This window comes from Ailuropoda melanoleuca, chromosome 2, assembly GCF_002007445.2.
Source record: "Ailuropoda melanoleuca isolate Jingjing chromosome 2, ASM200744v2, whole genome shotgun sequence".
In the NCBI taxonomy this organism is placed as follows: Eukaryota; Metazoa; Chordata; class Mammalia; order Carnivora; family Ursidae; genus Ailuropoda; species Ailuropoda melanoleuca.
Genome location: NC_048219.1, coordinates 23,051,227 through 23,071,018, shown reverse-complemented (window position 1 = coordinate 23,071,018; position 19,792 = coordinate 23,051,227). Strand labels below are relative to the sequence as shown.

Below are 19,792 nucleotides of genomic sequence, written 5' to 3'. Positions count from 1 at the left end.
ACCACCTCTGTTGCTACCACTCTGGTTCAAGCCACCATCAGTGTCTCTCCTAGGTGGCTTGCAGTAGTTTTCTAACTGGTCTCCTTGCTTCCCCTTCCCCCTCCAGTTTATTCTCAAAGTAGCAACCACAGTAGCCCTTCTGAAACCTAAAGTCAGATCTTGCAGCCCTTGTTTAGAATATTCCCGTGGTTGGGGCACCTGGTTGGCTCAGTTGATAAAGCATGTGACTTTTAATCTCAGGGTTTTGAGTTCAAGCCCCACGTTGTAGGTGTGCAGCCTACTTTAAAAATAAATAAATAAAAATAAAATAAAAATATTCTGGTGACTTCCTGTCTAACTCAAAGTACAACCAAATCCTTATCATGGCCTTTAAGGCCCTGTGTGGTCTACCAACACCTCCTCCCCTTCAACCCTTACTATTCTTCTCCTCACTCGCTCTGCTAAGGACATACTGGCCTCCTTGGTCTTCCTTGAAGATGCCAGGGAGCTCCCTCCCCAGGGCCTTTGCACTTAGTGCAACTCATAACAGCCATCAAGGTGTCTTTCTCCAGAAAGGTCATGCCAATCAGCTGCAAAGCATACACTTGGCTAACAGCCTCTTGCTATGGCCTTCAGGATCTGCTTTAGCTTGGTGCTTGCTTTTTCTTAGAAGCCCCAGCCAATGACTAAGCACAGCAAGGATTCTAGCCATTTCTGCCTAATGTGTAACTCTTCTAATGGGCAATCGTTGTTCCTGAGCTCCCTATTGGGTTGGCCAACACTTTGTCAGACATGCAACACTGTCTGAGGATCTTCCTACTCTCACACCAGAGCTGAGGAACTCACCATCAATTCTCTTAAAATGTGTGCCCTAGATTCTAAGAATTTTTTCAGAAAAGCAGAGACATTCTATAGCACATATTTCTCTTGGCTAGTTCTTTTTTTTTTTTTTTTTTTTGAGAGAGAGAGAGAAAGAAGGCACTTGCCCACCACTGTGAGCAGGGGGAGAGGCAGAGGGAGAAGAGAATCTCAAGCAGACTCCCTGCTGAATGCAGAGCCCCACCCTGGGACGATCTCACGACCCCAGATCAGGACCTGAGCTGAAATTGGGAGTCAGTTGCTCAACTGACTGAGTCACCCAGGCGCCCCTCTCTTGGCTAGTTTGATACATTTTTCAGGATAATGTTTTGGGGACTCCTGGGTGGCCTAGTCAGTTAAGCATCTGCCTTCCACTCAGGTCATGATCTCAGGGTCCTGGGATCCAGTCCTGCATTGGGCTCCTTGCTGGGTAGGGATCCTGCTTCTCTCTCTGCCTGCCGCTCCCCCTGTTTATGCTCACACTTTGCTCTCTCTGACAAATAAATAAAACCTTAAAAAAAAAAAAAAAGGATAGTGTTCTAAGCCCCTCGAAAGAGTGGACGCTTACTCAGAACAATACAACCTACAGTTTCATCTCACACTTTTGACATTCCCAAATTGCTCAGAAAGCTACCATAAGTGAAATGTAGAGGAAAGTGGCATTTCAAATCCTCACTCCACGCTAACTAGCGATGTGATTTTACACATTTGATTTTTTACATTTCCTACCTTTTTGAATAGGGATAATAATACCCACTTTGGCTGTTGCAGGTCAATCATATAAAATAATGGTGGAGAAAGCTCAATTACCAACATTAGTCGTAGAGACTAAGAATAAATGGTTTATGAATTTAAATCACGTTCTTTTCTACTCAACGGTAAGGAATTAAAACTTTTTTTGTTGTTGTTATTGACAGGAGAGGATTCTTCTTAGCTCATTAACTAGAAGTAACCTAACTTCCCTCTCTTTTGTCCATTTAAGTAAAAAGTTTTGTCCGCTTCTAGTCGCCGGGCGACAATTAGGACCGCAAGCACTTCCGACTGCCTCTGCCACCCCTGCATCCACCGGATTGGGCTTCTCATTGCGCGTGCGCAAGGCCCGCCCCACCCCGGAACTTAACCGTTGACCGAAACGTAGTGTTTAAATCCTCCGGAATCTGATCCTGGAGGGCCGGTGGCGCACTCATTTCTCCAATGAGGCTTGGGATTGGTCAAGCGCCGGATTGGTGCAGAGAGCTGATTGGCTGATGTAGCAGCACGTCATGGCGACCGTGCGAGTTGCCTCTGGCACCGCCCCTGCCCCTGACGGGTCGGATTTCTGACCAGTCAATAGGCGCGGCGCGGGCTTCGGTTTCGTGAGCCTGTGTTTGCCGCCTCGGTTCCCGCGACCCCAACGTTTCGGAGGCGGGGTGGAGGCGGCGGAGGCGCTCCTTGGAGCCGACCTCTTTTCCGGCCTAACAAACGGACCCCGCCGGGGCTTTGTGTCCTGGATTCTTCCGAAGGGCGGCAGCGAAGCTCGGAGGACGACGGTGGGCAACATTCAGGGCCCTGTGGTGGGTTCAGCCCTCCTGGAGCCAGAGGCCGACGATGTGAAGGGGAACTACTGGCAGAAATAAGTCAAGCGGACCGCGAATTCCCTAGCAATCGTTTGTCGTTAGGTATGTGAAGGAGGTTTGCCATAGATAACGTGCCACTTAAAGGTGTTTTTACTGTGAAGCTTTGATGGCTGAAGTGTGCTGGTTCTTGCAGTCCTCACATTCAGCTTATATGGCTACGTAGTTAAGGGGTCAGTTAGGATTTGAAGTCCGTGGTCTACTGGGAATAGTGTGTAAACAATACAGTGTGAAAATGCTGTGTGTGAACGCAGGCGGTGGTCACATCACATGGTGTCCAGGAGATGGTTTTACAGAGCAAGTGACACTGGATTTGGACTGTGAAGGATGATGGACATTGGACCAGGGCATTCCAAGTTAAGAGAACAGACTGTGCAAAGATGCTTGAACTGGGGGAACTGTAAATAGTTCAATTTGGTTGGAATGTAGGTTAAAGGACGAGGTTGGAATAACAAGGTGGGGCCAGATTGTGAAGGTGCTTTATTCTGTATATAAAGAAGAGCCATCAGCTTTTTAAGTAGGGGGAATAATTTGGCCAGATATGCACAAATATCCTTCTAGGAGCACTCTGGGGACTTTTATGTAAATCTGGTGAGAATTGATGAAGTCAGGAACTAAGGTCGGAGAGATGTTAAGGCAGAATTTATATGGGGAAACAGGGAGAAAGGGGAGGTAAGGATAGCTTCAGGGTTTCCATTTTGATAAACGATGCCATTATCTGAGAAGAATGTTTTGCTAGGTATAGGTGGTATGTGGTTTTAGTTTCACTGGCTTTAATTGCTTGCGTGATACTCTTAGAATAAACTCATATATTGTTTTAAAATGAGAAATAGATCAACATTATCTTTTTACCCTAATACATAAAGGAAGAAGGGACAAATATGGAGCTTTAAGACTTTTTTGTTTAATGAAGAAAAATGGCATTTTATGTACTTTCTAGAGTTACAAATATCGATCTGAATACTGTAATCTGTGACAACCAAGTGATGTGGAAGGGCTTTCAAGTTTAAAGCCTTCATTCCATAGATGATGCATGAAATCCAGATATCTCCAAGAGGGGTTTTTAGTCAATGTTACAAGAACACTCTAAACAAGATTTTGTTCTAGTCAGTAATTTCAGCCTCTGGCTTTATCTGAAAAATCTCTTCTGCACCCGCATTAATAACTCTCTCCTCCCTTATCTTGCTTCAGACGATTCCTTCTTGCTAGAATTAAAGTAGAATGTACAGGGCCTAAAGAACTCTTAAGACCTAATAAAAGAGTATAGGAAATACTGAACTGTAAAGAGAGGACTATGAGCTCTGTATTTTGCTTTGATAATATTTAGATGGAGATACCCAGTGGGCAATTAGAAATATAGGTTTGAAACTGAGAAGAGAGGTGGAAGCTGAGCGTTTGCTATGTACAGATGGGTGTGGAAGCAATGGGAGTGGATGAGGAGTACCCAGAGAGGGCATGTGCAGCCAAAAAGAGACCACTGATTCTGTAGGGAAACAAGTCCGTTTGTGGGGATGCAGTATTTGTCTTCTGTCTCCACAAGATGTAAGGTTTGTTAACCTTGTTACAGATCCAATAAATATCTAGTTTGTTGTTCCTATGTACTGTTTTGAGGTTTTCTGAATATTATGAGGCTTTTGGTCAAAATTTCATATATTAAATACTGCCTGCTGCCTAGATTAATATTAACATTAATTTATAGGCAGAATGACTATAAAGTATGAAAATGATCAGATTCTACAAGCATTTTATCTTACTAATCCAAAGATGAAGGCGCTTCATATAAGTAACCTAATTTTGCCTGTACTGTTAATATGTGGTGAAATCATGTTTCTTATTTTTTGTTTTTATCATTCATTAGTAACATTCTCTTTACTTTTTTAGGATACTAAGCATTTGAAATTGAATACATAATTCACCAACTATCATGGAGCCTACATGTTCTCTTGCAGGGCCCCAGATGAATACCAGGTATAGAAACATTTTTATTAAAATTTTTTTCACTGCTTCTGATAACTTGGGAAGATAGGTTGGAATAGGAAAACAACAACAACAACAGCAACAACAACTTTCTTTTTTTTTTTTTTTTTTTTTAAAGGTTTTATTTATTTATTTGACAGAGATAGAGACAGCCAGTGAGAGAGGAAACACAAGCAGGGGGAGTGGGAGAGGAAGAAGCAGGCTCATAGTGGAAGAGCCTGATGTGGGGCTCGATCCCATAACGCCGGGATCACGCCCTGAGCTGAAGGCAGAAGCTTAACCGCAGTGCCACCCAGGCGCCCCAACAACAACTTTCAAATCAGGACAATCTGGGTCCACATCTCAGCTCTACCACTTGGTAGGTGGGCGACCTTGATCAAGTTAATTAACTTCTCTAAGCCTCAGTTTCCTCATCTGTAAATGGGGGATAGTAATCTCTATATAACAGAAGATTATTGTGAAGGATTAAATAAGATTACTAAAGTAAAGGGTCTGGCACATAGGAGGCACTTAGTAAATATTACTTTCATTCCCACCTTCTCTTTTTTGGTTTCACAGCGCATCTTTATTGATGGGAAATAGAACCTGAGCTCTCGAGGCTAAAAATCATAGACATATTTATTTACATCCTAGACAAGTGAGAAAGTGGTTGGGTTCCTTCCTTTGTGTAAAACCTAATCCTTGATGGGAAAAAATTTCACATTGGATATACCAAGTTTCTTTAAATGTCCCTAAACTTTTCCCCACTCATGTGGAATAGGAAGGAGGAGCTTGCCACCTGTCCCCTAATTTTCTCAGTCTGTCAGTACTCTGGGGATAAGGCAGATTGGCTTGTGTTATTTGGCTGTTTAGGTCATTTATCGTTCCTTTTTTCCCTCTAGGGAGGGACAATTAATGCTGACGTGAATTTTTTTTCTTCTAAACTATAATTATATCCATGAGTTACCTTCATTTTCTGTACTTTTCTATTCTGCCAGATGTTTTTGATGAAGACAATGGGAAACATGACCCAAAGAGGCTATCATATTCCTTTTGCTTAATTTTGGTCCTTCTGTTTTATCCTGCTGCCACCTCTTATTCTTTGAAAATTTGTCGACTTCTGTTCTTTGAAAAAACTTGTTGCACTTGCAACAAGCCAATACATTCTCTTTTTTATTTTATTTTTGGGTCAAATTCATTCCTTACATTCTAGGTAAGATAATATTCTCATGTAATTTGAATTGATTATTCCTGATATATTCAACTCTAGTTTTTTTACTTATTTAATGACCTTTGGTTTTCTTTCTTTTTTTTTTTTTTTTAAGATTTTATTTATTTATTTGAGAGTGAGCGAGAGAACACAAGCAGAGGAGAGGCAGGGGGAGAGGGAGAAACAGACTCCCCATGGAGCAGGGAGCACGACGTGGGGCTCAATCCCAGGACCCCGGGATCATGACCTGAGCTGAAGGCAGACGCTTAACTGAGCCATCCAGGTGCCCCTGACGTCTGGTTTTCAATAATCTCTGGGCTACAACAGTTCTGAATTATTTAGAGGTTGTAGACCGCTTTGAATATCTGATAGCATGAATCCCCTCCCGTAAGATAAAACACTTATATACATACGTGTAAATTTTTGTGCCACGTTGCAGGATGGTTGTGTTTCCCCTGCCTCTAAAGTCTATGGTATACCTTAGATTAAGAAAAGGAGAAATAGCAACATTTATTGAGATCTTGTTACGTGCCATTTGCTGTGCTAATAAGCACATTACATGCATTATTCTTATTTAATCCTCATAACAAACCTATGAGGTATAGGTGCTATTATTATACCCCTGCCTCTTTTTTTTTAAATGAGGAAACTGTAGAGTGATTGACCAATCCAGAGTTATATAGTCGATAAGTGGTATAGGCAGGATTTAAATCTGATGTGACTTCTACTTTAAACCCTTTACATAGATGCACTCATTTAATATTCAGTGTAATTACCAGGAGATACAGGTATTATCCTGTTTAACAGATGAGGAAACTGAGGCACAGAGACATTAAATAACGTGAGCAAGGTCACACAGCTAGCAAATTTTGAAGCGAGCTTTCAGACCTAAACAATTGATTTCCAGACATTTTGCTTTATCCACCACATCATACTGCCTCTCACCAACTGATAAGTGATAAATATATTAGATAGAGAAACTTAGGTAAACTGACAATTTGTTACTTACTAGCTTTGTGACCTTGAACAGCTCAGACTATGTCCTCAGTTCAAAAACGGGAGGTTAAAGATCCTTCTTACAGATATTATGAGCTCAAATTAGACATGGATTTGAAAGCACACAGCTAGGAATAGTGGTGGAGCCGGAATTGGAATCCAGGTTCTAAAGCACTATACCATTCAGCTTCTTAATTGTTGTATAAAGTTAGGAGAGTTATAGTTTGTTATTGATAAAATGGATAATAAAGTGTTTCTGGAACAGTTTTAGTGAGAAATACTGTGTATGTAAAGTGCCTTCTGGTATGCCTGGCACGCAGTAGGTGATCAGTAAACTGGGGCTAGTCTTGTAGTTGAGAAGCTTCATTAGATGATATGTGAAAGTAAGATCTAGAACGAGGTATTCTTAATACATGATATGATTAATATTCTTTTAGTTCAACTACTTAGTAGTCTCCTACCACACAAATGCACTGGTATAGTTAGCTCGCTGTCAGAACTTGCTTGCTTTAATTACACGGGACTGGCTGATAGCTTTTCCTCAGTTCTTTCTCTCCATTGTTTTTTTTCTTATGGTTTTCTCATGTTACTCACTTATGTAAAATAAAAATGATGGTGTTCTGTATGATTTAACATTGAAACCTTGCTTTACGCTGTCTCTAGGATCTTTGCTAAGGAGTTACTTATAATGCTGTCCTTTTGATGCTTCATTAACAATTAAACCGAAGTGATAGGACCCAAGATACCAAGTTTAGAAACACTGAAAAATGAAGACTGTATTAAGTTTTTGTGCTTTTCATAATTTTGTTGGGTGTTATCTAGAAATTAGTTCAGAGGGACAGAATTTTAATTTTAAATTTAAATGTAATTTCATGGTTTATACTATTTCTCTGTTACTTAATGAGGATATTATAGGATTAATACTCCTGATATTTATTTATTTATTTATTTATTTATTTATTTATTTTCTTTTTTCTTTTTAAGTAGGCTCCATGCCCACTGTGTGGCTTGAACTCACAACTGTGAGATCAGGGGTCACATGCTCTACCAGCTGAGCCAGCCAGGTGCCCCTTCCCATTCTTTTTAAGAAACGTGTGTATATATAGATTTATGTATGCATAGGAAAAAAGGACAGGAAAAAGCTATACCTAAATTTTGAGTGCTTATTTTCTTGATAGTAAAGTTATAAGGATTTTTTTTTTACTTTTTAAAAATATTTTTAAGCTCTTTTAAAATTAACATAAGTAGTTTGAAAAGCCCCATGATTTAATGTTAAACTGCTTCTTATAAAATTTCTGCTAAATTTGCTTTCCATTGTGCTTTGATTTAAAAACTTTTTTTTAAAGGTTTTCTTCAAGCAGGATGGTACCTTTCTACTTTCCTCCATCAAAATGTGCACTTTGGAGCCCAATCCCAATTGGAGATTTCTTCTACTTACGTCTCAATTACTACAGGTATAAGATGTTTCTCTTTTCAAATCAAACCAGTATAAACAGGAATCAAAAGGATGTGTAAGGCAAAGTTGATTACTATGACTAATTCCTTTTTTTTTTTTTTAACTTTTCCATTCAGAAACTCCCCTCAAACAAACTATCCCTTTTGTGCTTTTGAGAAATAATCTTAATTTCACAGTTAAAATGTTCTGCAAATCTCAAGTTTTAAGTATTGTAGGAATTCAAGAGACAAAATATAATAAAAACTGAAAGGGTTTTTCATTGTGCTTTAGCATGCTGTCTTTGTAAAACATTGAGAAGATTGAACTGATTTTGAGTGGATAGATCATTTTAGAAGAAATATAAAATATGGTTATGGGCAGGATCTTGAAAGAAAGACATAAAAACTTAGGCTTAAAGAAATAGAAAATAGAGATCCACTGCAATTTTGTGTGTAAGGGAGTTACTTGTTGAAAGCAGAATTCTAAGAAGGATGGGTCATAGTGGGGAGAACCTGGAGTTAGCTTAGCTGTGAGATGGTTTTCTGTAATCTAAGCAACATCGATTTATGCCATACTGGTTTGTTTACCTGGAGACAGACTGCCTGGGGGGTCAAATCCTGATTCTACCACTTCTTATTTATGCAACTTCAGTAAAGTAGGCAAGGATCAGTTTCCTTATTTAGAAAATGGGAATAACAATACCTGTTTCATAGCACTCTTGTAAGGATTAAATGAGACAGGCTCTGTAAAGCAGCAGTTGGCACGGTGCCTGGAACATAGGAGGTATTCAAATAAATGGTTGCTATTATAAGGGTTTAGAGCAATGTAGCAGTATTAAGATCAAAAGGAAAGAATGAAACAAGGTATTTTGAAGAAATAGCTTATAGTATTTGATGATGGATTCAGTCAAACTAAAGGAGAGATACAAGTCAAAAAGTAAGTTCTAAACCAGTTGGCAGAGGAGGATAGTATCATTGATAAAAAAGAGTCTTGTGGGGGCGCCTGGGTGGCTCAGTTGGTTAAGCATTTGCCTTCGGCTCTGGTCATGATCTCAGGATCCTGGGATGGGGCCACGAATCAGGCATCCTGCCCAGCAGGGAGTCTCCTTCTCCCTCTCTCTGCTCATACTCTCTCTCTGTCTCTCTCAAATAAATAAATAAAATCTTTTAAAAAAACTCCAACGATCCAATTGGAAGTTCAATGAAATATTTCTTAGACTTGTTCATTCTTTTCTTGATGTCTCTCGACCTTTTATATTTTCTGTTGTTAACTTTCTGTGCTACAATGTGAGTAATTTTTTCTTCAGCTCTACTGATTTTCTCTTTGGGTGTACTTAGTTACCATCTAATCTGTATGTTTAGGTTTTTTAAATGTGGAAGTATTCCATATATATGAAAGATTGTTTAAAATATATATGCAGAGTTTATAGGATAATAAAAATTCATGTACCTATCCCCAGTTCATTATATTAAGTTTGTAATTGATTATATTTTTATTTCTGCAGTTCTTTGTGGTTCTTTTTCAAATTTGCCTCATCTTTTTTTGATAGTATCTACTTCCTTGCTCATATTTTGGAGTCCCTTTTATATATCTACACATTTTAATCATATTTTTTTATATATTCTACATTCAATAATACTAGTATCTGAAGTCCATAGACCATATGTAAACAAACAGATGTGGTATTTCAATCAAACCTTATTTATAGAAACAGGAGGCTGGCCTCATAGTTTCTTTTTTTTTTTTTTTTTTTTTTTTTTTTAAGATTTTATTTTTATTTATTTGAAGAGAGAGAGAGACAGCCAGCGAGAGAGGGAACACAAGCAGGGGGAGTGGGAGAGGAAGAAGCAGGCTCATGGCGGAGGAACCTGATGTGGGACTCGATCCCATAAAGCCGGGATCACGCCCTGAGCCGAAGGCAGACGCTTAATGACTGCACCACCCAGGTGCCCCTGGCCTCATAGTTTCTTGATCCTTGCTCTGGTTCATAAAATTAAGCAAATGCTCGGAGAACAACTATAACTTCAGTGTCTACTTACTGCAATTCTGGTTTCCAGGCAGCTCTCCCTACCCACCCCACCTCCTACCCATCTTTGACCCTAGAATTTCTCAACAATGATTTTTCTGTACGTGTTAAAAGATGTGTGTTATATTTTAGGCAGCATTTCATGGCAGGAGGGTTTTTAGGATATCAGATCCACCATATTCATGAAAGACTTTTGTTATTTTTCAGAAATCCAAAGCTTGTGGTAACTGAAAAGACCATCCGACTTGCTTGTCGTCATGCTAAGCAGAATAAAAAAAACCTGCCTTGCTTTTTACTTGGTTCTGTCATAGTAGATGAAGGTAATACACTTTAAAAAAATATTTTTATAACTATAATAGAATTTATGTTTTGAATTCAGCCAATTATTGTAGTGTGCTTTCTGTTAATTTTCTTTGCAATATACCAAGGTTATAAGGGTAAGTAAAATTTGACACTACCCCTCACAGACTTCACAGGTCAGGTGGAAGAATATATATGCAAGCCATTTTTTAAAATAAGAGCTTAGTGTACTCTTAGTGTTCATACTTAGTATGAACAAAATGCTTTGCTATAATTGTAGCCTTGCTTGTTTGACTTCAAATTTTTGTCATGCTATATAGTAACTGCTATTTTTGTTCTTCAGATGAAGAAAGTATGACATTGACAATAGATCGTTTTGATCCTGGTAGAGAAGTACCTGAATGCTTAGAAAGAACCCCTACGGCTTCTCTTCCTGGGGACTTTGTGATTCCATGCAAAATTCATACCCATGGAGTTTGTTCAAAAGAAATAATAGTTCATGACGCAGATGACTTCAGTTCAGCTTTTAAGGTGAGATTTATTGATAACTTGATTTTCTTCATTAAACACAAAATCACGTTACATGTACTATGTTGTATTTCAATAAACCCATATTTAACAAGTATTCATAATAATTTCTGATTGAATGATTGTTGCTGAAATACAACTGAATGTGGTTTCTGAAGGCAGAGATTCTAGGGAGGTAATATGGATAGCATTCCAGAAGGGGAGGCAGTATGACCAAGATAACAAAGTGCAGGATGTCCTCAGGGTGATATTAAGGGTGTAGATTTTTGCTGCTTTTTGTGGGCAATCACACTGGACTATTAGTTTGGCCAGATTGTAGAGAGCTTTGTCTCTGCCAGGCTAAGGAATTTGAACTTTATCATATGGGCTATGTAGAGTCATTGAAAGTTTCTGAAAAGAGGAAATACTATTAAATCAAGGATAGTTAATCTAATAGGGCAGCCTGACTGAAGTCAGAGAGAGTAGGTAGGCCAAGTCAGTAGTCAGGTGTGTTTTAGAGAAGGTATATTAGCCTGGAGTAGAGTGGTGGCAGAATGTCTAGGAACGACACAGTGGGCCTGAGCAACTATGCAGGAAGAACTGACTTGACGATTTGTGTTGATAAGAAAATAATTAAAAATGGATTTTAGATTTTCTTTTTTTTTTTTAAAGATTTTATTTATTTATTTGACAGAGAGGCAGCGAGAGAGGGAACACAAGCAGGGGGAGTGGGAGAGGGAGAAGCAGACTTCCTGCCGAGCAGGGAGCCTGATGCGGGGCTCGATCCCAGAACGCTGGGATCATGACCAGAGCCAAAGGCAGACGCTTAACGACTGAGCCACTCAGGCGCCCCAGGACTTTAGATTTTCTTAGTTGAGTTGGAGTTAGTTTACATCTGTTTTTTTTCATGTGATAAATGTTTATTGGAAGTAACATTCTTTAATAACAATTTGAAATGCTGCTGGGACATCTAAGGTGGCAATATGTAACGGAGCTTGGTACAGTAAATCTTACTTGCTTTGACATAGTTATTCATGTAACCTTTTGATCACATGGAAGAAATGAGAGAATTGAAATGTTACAAATCAGAAATTGTTTAATTTTGTTAGATCAAGGTATGCCAGTATGAAGCAAAACGTTTAGAGACATGGACAGATTTCAAAGTTTTAAAATAATTATATAATATTGATTCCTCAGGCTCTGCAACACCATGTATGTAGCAAAGATTCCTTGGATTGTGGTAAACTGCTTTCCCTAAGAGCTCATATCACTTCCAGGGAAAGTTTAGACATTGTGGATTTGGATTTGCATTGGGCAGCAGTAACTCTGGCAAATACCTTTAAGTGCACGCCTGTGAAGCCCATCCCCATTATTCCAACAGCTCTGGCAAGGAACTTAAGTAGTAATCTGAATATTTCTCAAGTTCAAGGTACCTATAAATATGGGTAAGTAAGAGATAAATTAATTTTAAATATTGGTTACATTAGTATATTTTCATGGTATCCACATCATATGAAATATTTGTGCATTCAGTTTGTATGCCAGAGATCTGTGGTGGCTAGATAAATAACCAAGGAAGGTGAAAAATGAAGTTGTTAAATTTTGCTGAATGTAGTTCAGAGTTGTCCCTATCACCCCAAGAAAAATTAATGGTAAAATTTATATTAAAAATTGGTTGTATTTTATGACTTGAAATTAAGAGACATTATCCTCTATGTCATTTTGCCCTTTGTATTTTGCCTAGGTTTGGGTCGTTGTCTTTTTTTTTTTTGGACTACAATCTGTGAGCCTAACAGAGGCTGAAAAATTTTTTTATTACTTGCAGTTTTAATTGTGAATAATGAGCACTGCAGAGAGAGAAAGGAGATAGCTAAATAAAAATTTGTAGTATTCTTGCTTACCAAATAGCAACCACTTGAGGGTGGAGTTTCCCCACATAGCTGGAGCAGCATCCTCTCCAGCTTTCTATCACCACTTAGGTTCTTAGGAAATGTAAGCCAAATTGCATGCTTTCTGACCCTCAGCAGGGCTACTTCCCTGAATCCTCATACACTTTCTTTATCTATTGTCTACTGAGCTAGGTTAGACAATGTAAGCACCCTCTGCTTTAAAGTCTAAGCAATTCACTTCTGGCTTCCTTTCCCACTGACTCCACCCTAGTTCCTGTTAGGTCTCTAGAGCTGAAAATGTTTGCCAAGATACACTCGACTGCAAGTACAGTCCTCTAAAAATGCCACTTCAAAAGAGGAAAAGAAAAAGAGAGGGTTTTCTTTTCAGAGGGTCCCTGGAATAGCAAGAGAAGTCCTATTTTTGAGTCCCACATGCTCACTGGAACAACTTTCTGGTTGGAATGGTACAAAGGAAAAAGTGTGTATGTTCTAATATCATGGTATGGTCAAAGGTCGTAGTGATCAGGAGTTTGAATTAAGTGAAACATTTAATTCTCTAGGAGTAATAAGTGCTTCTCAGTTGGGACGTGGGAATTTTTGTTACAATTAACCAAAAAAATTGGTTTTTCTTAGTACCCATGCCCATCTACTAGTGAAGCATGAATTTATCTTTCTTTGAATTTTCCTTCTGTGACCCTTGACATACTAGTAGTAACTCAGGATGTTCAATATTCTATTTAATTACCTATTTTCCTTGCTCCTTCTTCTCTAGAATTATTTAAGTTGTGACATTTGTTCTTTTCTTTGACCATTTTTCCTTTTCCTTTCATTTATTTACCCTGATATTTTTTAGGATCCATTATAGAATAGGTATTGTGTTAGACACTGAAATTAAATAGATAAAAACCATATTTATTGTCCGTTAAGTATATTAATGCCTAAACATGATGCAGGTAAATACAATGGGGGTTTTTATACAGTGCAGGGAAAGCAAGAAGGTGTGTCCAAATTGCCTGGGAAAATTATGGAAAGCCTGAGCTAGTTCTTTTAAAGAATAGGAATTTATCAGATGGTCAAGGCAAAAGAGCTTTCAGAGCAGGTATAAGTGTCATTTTTTTTTTTAAGTTGGTTTTTTTTTAATCTTAACTAATCTCTACACCCAATGTGGAACTCTATCTCAATTTTGAGATCAAGAGTCAAGTGCTCTTCTGACTGAGCCAGCCAGGTGCCCCAAGTGTCATTTTTTTTTTCTAAGATATTATTTTTAAGTCATCTCTACACCGAACATGGGCTTGAACACGCAACCCTGAGATCAAGAATTGCACGTTCTGTCAGCTGAGCCAGCCAGGCAGCCCTAAGTATCATTATTGATCCATAAATCTCCCTGCCAACTCAGGCTTAATCATCTTGTCATGTGGCCTGATAAATTCATTATCTTTATGTTTTAGGGTTATTATAGCAATAAAATATATCCTCAGTGGAACTATCAAGACTTTATATCACTAATAGCATCATTTTTATTTTTGTGTTTTAAAGCCATAATGGTGAAATTAACTTTTTCTTTTTTTTTTTTTAGAGAGAGAGAGAGTGAGAGCACAGCGGTTGGGGGGGTGGGAGTATGAGGGGCAGAGGGAGAAGGAGGGAGAGAATCTTTTTTTTTTTTAAAGATTTTATTTATTTATTTGACAGAGATAGAGACAGCCAGCGAGAGAGGGAACACAAGCAGGGGGAGTGGGAGAGGAAGAAGCAGGCTCACAGCAGAGGAGACTGATGTGGGGCTCGATCCCACAACGCCAGGATCACGCCCTGAGCCGAAGGCAGATGCTCAACCGCTGTGCCACCCAGGCGCCCCGGAGGGAGAGAATCTTAAGCAGGCTCCATGCCTAGTGTGGAGCCCGATGATGTGGGGCTCAGTCTCACAGCCTTGAGATCATGTCCTGACATGACATTAAGAGTCCGACACTTAACTGACTGAGCCATCCAGGCACTGCAACTCTTGACAATTCTATAGTTATTCATATTCTTAAAACTTACTATCAATAATAGGGGCACCTGGCTGGCTTAGTCAGTGGAGCATGTGACTCTTGATCTTGGGTTTTTGAGTTCAAGCTCCCCACTGGGGCTAGAGATTACTTAAAAAAATAAACTTACAAACTTAATGGTCAATAATAAATCTAATAACAAAGTTTAAATGTGGTATAATGTCCTTTTAAGAAAAAGTGAATTTTGGGGTCTATTATAATGGTTCCAACGTTCTTTGATAGTGGTTGGAGGAATATAGTGCATGGAAGATTGAATATACTTCACATAATTCTGCTTCATTAGTGAGAAGTCACATCTGTTGCAGTCTTATCAAGTCACCTGGATGCTTGAACACTTCTAGTAACAGGAAATTCACATCTCCCTGGGAAACCTATTTGAATCTCAGATAGTCAGCCTTGATTTTAACATTCCTGATTAAAATCAGTGGATACTTTTAGAGCAAAACTTTTTAAAAAGGTTTGTGATCTTCAATGACCATTTTAATAGAAATTTTAAGATATTAAATCTCTTCAGTCTCTTCCTCTTTTGGGATTCTTTTTGTACATTTTGAACTGTGTGTGTGTGTGTGTGTGTGTGTGAGAGAGAGAGAGAGAGAGAGAGAACATTCATTTGAATCATCCTGCCTCAGATGTGCTTATTCAAGCTCTCAGATTATATCTTTTAGGTAAAAGGTACATACTTCTAATTGTTTTTTACATGAATGTTTTCTGTTTAGATATCTTACCATGGATGAAACACGCAAATTGTTACTTTTGCTGGAATCAGATCCCAAGGTTTGTTCTCTACCATTAGTGGGAATGTAAGTATTGTATTATATATGAAAACCTTTTCAGCCACATATGTATTCGAATGTATATAGTAAGCATGTTAATTAGTTGTACTATGAATATATACTTAATACTTAGATCACCTTATAAAGACACAAAGGCCAGTGATTCACTTTCTTATTTTCATAGCAGAATCATTTAAAACCAGATTTTTTCCAATCTTAGGAAGAACTCCAATAAATAAAATATATAAAGTTGAATTCTTCTGGTTGAAGTTGAAACCTTAGAGCCCTGTTTCTTTAACCTTCATCAGTACCCCCTGTCCTTAAAGCACCTTGAAGAACACAGGGCTCAGAATAACACTTTAAAATACACTGCCAGGCAGTTTTACAGAAATTCCCTTTGGTGTTAATAGCTTTCTCTTTAGAGTTTGTGGTTAATGACATTTAGACAGATTATTCAGTCAGAAATTTATGTTCTTTGAGTATTTATTGAGTGCTTACCCTATGCATATGCATTGTGAGTTAAAGCTCTCCAAGGAATTTATAATCAAGGTGAGGCAATAAAAGTATATGTGTATTCACAAATAGAAAAGTAATAAGTATGTGATTTATTATGAAATGAGCAATATAGACAGTGAGCATTATTAGTATTCATTAGAGGGATGATAGGGGACATTTCCTTAAAGAAGGCAAACTTGAGCTGGACCTTGAAGAGTTTGGATAATAGAAGGGAGGGGACTGGTGGTGTGTGCAGTTAAACAATGAGAATGCACAAATGTTCTGCATGGCACAAAATCTTACAGTCTGTTTCCTATGGTCCTGGTATCGGCTATGGGTTATACCAAGTGAATGCCTATTAAGAGCCTTGGGTGTTTTGGGCTACATATATATGTTATAGCATTTATTTTTTTTTAAATTTTTTTATTTTTTTAATGATTTTTTATTATATTATGTTAGTCACCATACAGTACATATGTTACAGCATTTAATCTTCTTAATAACTCTGCGTTAGCATTCTCCCCTAATTTAGCCCATTCTTCCTAGTCCAGGCTAGTTGATTCTAATTGATTCCTGCTTTTATCTCTGTTGTTAACCATTTTGTCTCCCACCATTTTCTTGTCCTCTCAGGTGAAGAGGGCAGAGAGAAAGCTCTCTGTCTCTGTATATCTATATTCCTTGTACTTATTAGCATGGTCTAGTGTTCATAGATTTCTTATTTATGAGCTGTTTAATGTATTGCTGGTAAATACCAAGAATCTCTGCTGTATTACTTTGAGAAGAATGTAATCTAAAGCACATTAAGGATTAATTTGTAAGTGACTATAGCTTTTAATTTGTATTTTTTCTTTTAGTTGGCTATCTGGAATTATACATATCTATAGTCCTCAGGTATGGGCTTGCTGCTTACGATATATGTTCAGTTCTTCTATTCAAGAAAGGCAAGTGATATTTTGTATTTTATTTTGATCTTCTCCCTGTTTGTGTTTTATTGGTCTTGTTTAAAATTCATGCAGTGCCTTAACCTTTTATAATACTTTCAGACCAGAAGAATATGCACAGTAAGAAAAACAAATCTCACATTAAATGGGAATAAAACAGGATTAAAAAGGTGTGGTTGCAGTGTATTTGCACATGTGAAAGAATTCACTTGCCTAGCCATAGTACTATAACACAGAAGATACACTTTTTAGGTGTGGGGGGAAAAAACCTAGAGGTCATATACTGAGGAATCCTATTTTATAAATAAAGAGATTGAGGGGCGCCTGGGTGGCGCAGTCGTTAAGAGTCTGCCTTCGGCTCAGGGCGTGATCCCAGCGTTCTGGGATCGAGCCCCACATCAGGCTCCTCTGCTATGAGCCTGCTTCTTCCTCTCCCACTCCCCCTGCTGTGTTCCCTCTCTCACTGGCTGTCTCTCTGTCAAATAAATAAATAAAATATAAATAAATAAATAAAGAGATTGATTTTCAGTGAAGTGATTGAAAATTTGTTGCCTTATGCATGTTTTATTAAGTTACACAGTGCTAATACTAGTACTGTAAGAAATATTTGAAATGAGATATTTAATTTTCTTTCTGGAACTGAAGCACAAGCATTGGAACTAGCAAAGATACTTTCTAACCTCAACTCCTCATTTAATTTTGTTTTTTTGTATGTGATACCACCATTCCCCTCTTAGCTTTTTCATCTCTTAAAATTTACAGGTCTGTTTGTGTCTACCTTCGGTAGCTATAATACACTTNACTTTTTTTTTTTTTTTTTTTTTTAGATTTTTTTTATTTGACAGAGAGAGAGAGAGAGCCGAGCATGCACCCACAAGCAGGGGGAGAGTCAGGCAGAGGGAGAGGACCCTGGGATCATGATCTGAGCCAAAGGCAGATGCCCAACTGACTGAGCCACCCAGGTGCTCCTATAATACACTTTTTAAAAAAACTTTGTTGAAAAGGCAGCACAAGTCCATGGCAATAAATCAAACATACGTAAAGATATATAATAAAAAAATAAGTTTCTCTTCTACCCCATATCCCCAGCCAGACCCTATCCCTAGGGACATTTACTATTAAATGTTAAATAGTATCTTGTGCTTCTTTACTAAAATAATAATGTGTGGACAATTATCATCCTCTCCTATCACAAATAGGAGCATACTGTTCTTTTCTATATGTTTCTTTTTTCTCTGTATCATTATACCTTAGAGATCATTACATCTTGGCACATACAAATTTAGTCACATTTTTGACAGTTGGATAGAAAGTAATATGTATTGGGATGCCTGGGTGGCTCAGTCAATTAAGCGTCTGCCTAAGGGGCTCCTTTCTCAGCAGGGAGCCTGCTTCTCCCTCTGCCTGCCACTTGCCCTGCTTATGCTTTCTTTCTCTGTCTCTCTGACAAGTAAATAAATAAAATCTTAAAAAAAAAAAAGAAAGAAAAGGAAAGAATATGTATTATATTTTAAAAACTAGTCCTTTTGCCTTTGCAGACAATTTTGTGTTTATCTTTGTATAGACACATATGTATATATACTAGTATATTTGTAGAATAAATTCCTAAAAGTGGTTTTGTATATCAAAGAGTATGTAATTAAAAAATGTTTTTTTCTTTTGTAATTTTAAATTTTTGTAGACATTGCCCTTCAAAGACTGCCAGTTTATAATCATTCCAACATTGAGAGATTGAGAGTGCCTGTTTTCTCCATCCCCTCACTAACACTGTGGAACAAGTATTTATTGAGCACTACTGTGTACCAAGCACTGTTCATGATATTGGGGATAAGCAGTAAGCAAAGACCCTGCAGAGATAGGCAGTAAACAGAATAAGTAAAATGAGTAGTATTTTATAAGATGATCAACGCTGTGGAGAAAAATAAGCAGGGAAGGTAGATATTGTGTGTCTGGATGAATGATAGGTAAAGAGTTGAAATTTTATTTTATTTTTAAAGGTTATTTATTTTATTTATTTATTATTATTATTTTTAAAAGATTTTACTTATTTATTTGACAAAGAGAGAGAGACAGCCAGCGAGAGAGGGAACACAAGCAGGGGGAATGGGAGAGGGAGAAGCAGGCTTCCAGCAGAGGAGCCTGATATGGGGCTCGATCCCAGAACACCAGGATCATGCCCTGAGCGGAAAGCAGACGCTTAACGACTGAGCCACCCAGGCGCCCCAAGGTGGTTTTTTTTTTATTTTTAAGTAATCTCTACACCCAGTGTGGGGGTAGAACTCACAACCCCGAGATCAAGAGTCGTATGATGTACTGAAAAGAGTTGAAATTTTAAATAGGGTGGTCAGGGAGGCAAAGTCTTGAGGTGAGGAAGGAAGCCATGTGGCCAACCGTGGCAGCGTCCCAGGCAGAGGGTACATTAAGTGCAAAGACTGTGGGTGAAAGATCCCTTTGCATCTTCAAGAAACACCAAGGAGGCCAGTATGCCTGAGAGGAAGGAGGGAAGGGGAAAGTAGCAAACCTCAGAGAGGTAACTTTTGATCTTTACAAATCTGATGGATGAAAAGTGGTCTTTTCTGATGTCTTATAACCTCTTCTGGGATCTTCGCATTCATGTCTCTGGCCGTTCTATTGGATTATGCATCTTTTTCACATTGCTTTGTAAGAGCTCTATTTCTTTCTCACTCTCTATATACATATATAATATGTAAAACATAGAAATGTACATTTATAAAAAACGTGTGTGTATGTATGGCAAAGATTATATAAATA

General features: G+C 38.2%; 1 protein-coding gene across 7 annotated transcripts in view; it reads left to right on the top strand.

Moving 5' to 3' along the window:
* The first annotated feature begins 2,137 nt into the window (after nucleotides 1-2,137).
* The window catches only part of STIL (STIL centriolar assembly protein), a 69,379-nt gene continuing 51,724 nt past the window's right edge, over nucleotides 2,138-19,792 (top strand). For 3 of the 7 annotated variants that reach the window (XM_034652144.1, XM_034652173.1, XM_034652166.1), the window contains exons 1-8: nucleotides 2,138-2,495; nucleotides 4,332-4,418; nucleotides 7,959-8,066; nucleotides 10,281-10,393; nucleotides 10,717-10,904; nucleotides 12,078-12,325; nucleotides 15,528-15,611; nucleotides 16,934-17,020. In XM_034652144.1, coding sequence (XP_034508035.1) covers nucleotides 4,375-4,418; nucleotides 7,959-8,066; nucleotides 10,281-10,393; nucleotides 10,717-10,904; nucleotides 12,078-12,325; nucleotides 15,528-15,611; nucleotides 16,934-17,020 — 872 coding nt within the window. In that variant the 5' untranslated portion in view covers nucleotides 2,138-2,495; nucleotides 4,332-4,374. Of the gene's footprint in view, nucleotides 2,496-4,331; nucleotides 4,419-4,611; nucleotides 4,786-5,856; nucleotides 5,900-7,958; nucleotides 8,067-10,280; nucleotides 10,394-10,716; nucleotides 10,905-12,077; nucleotides 12,326-15,527; nucleotides 15,612-16,933; nucleotides 17,021-19,792 lie in introns of those variants that run through there. The other 4 variants (XM_034652136.1, XM_019809025.2, XM_034652151.1 and 1 more) reach the window with 3 other exon arrangements.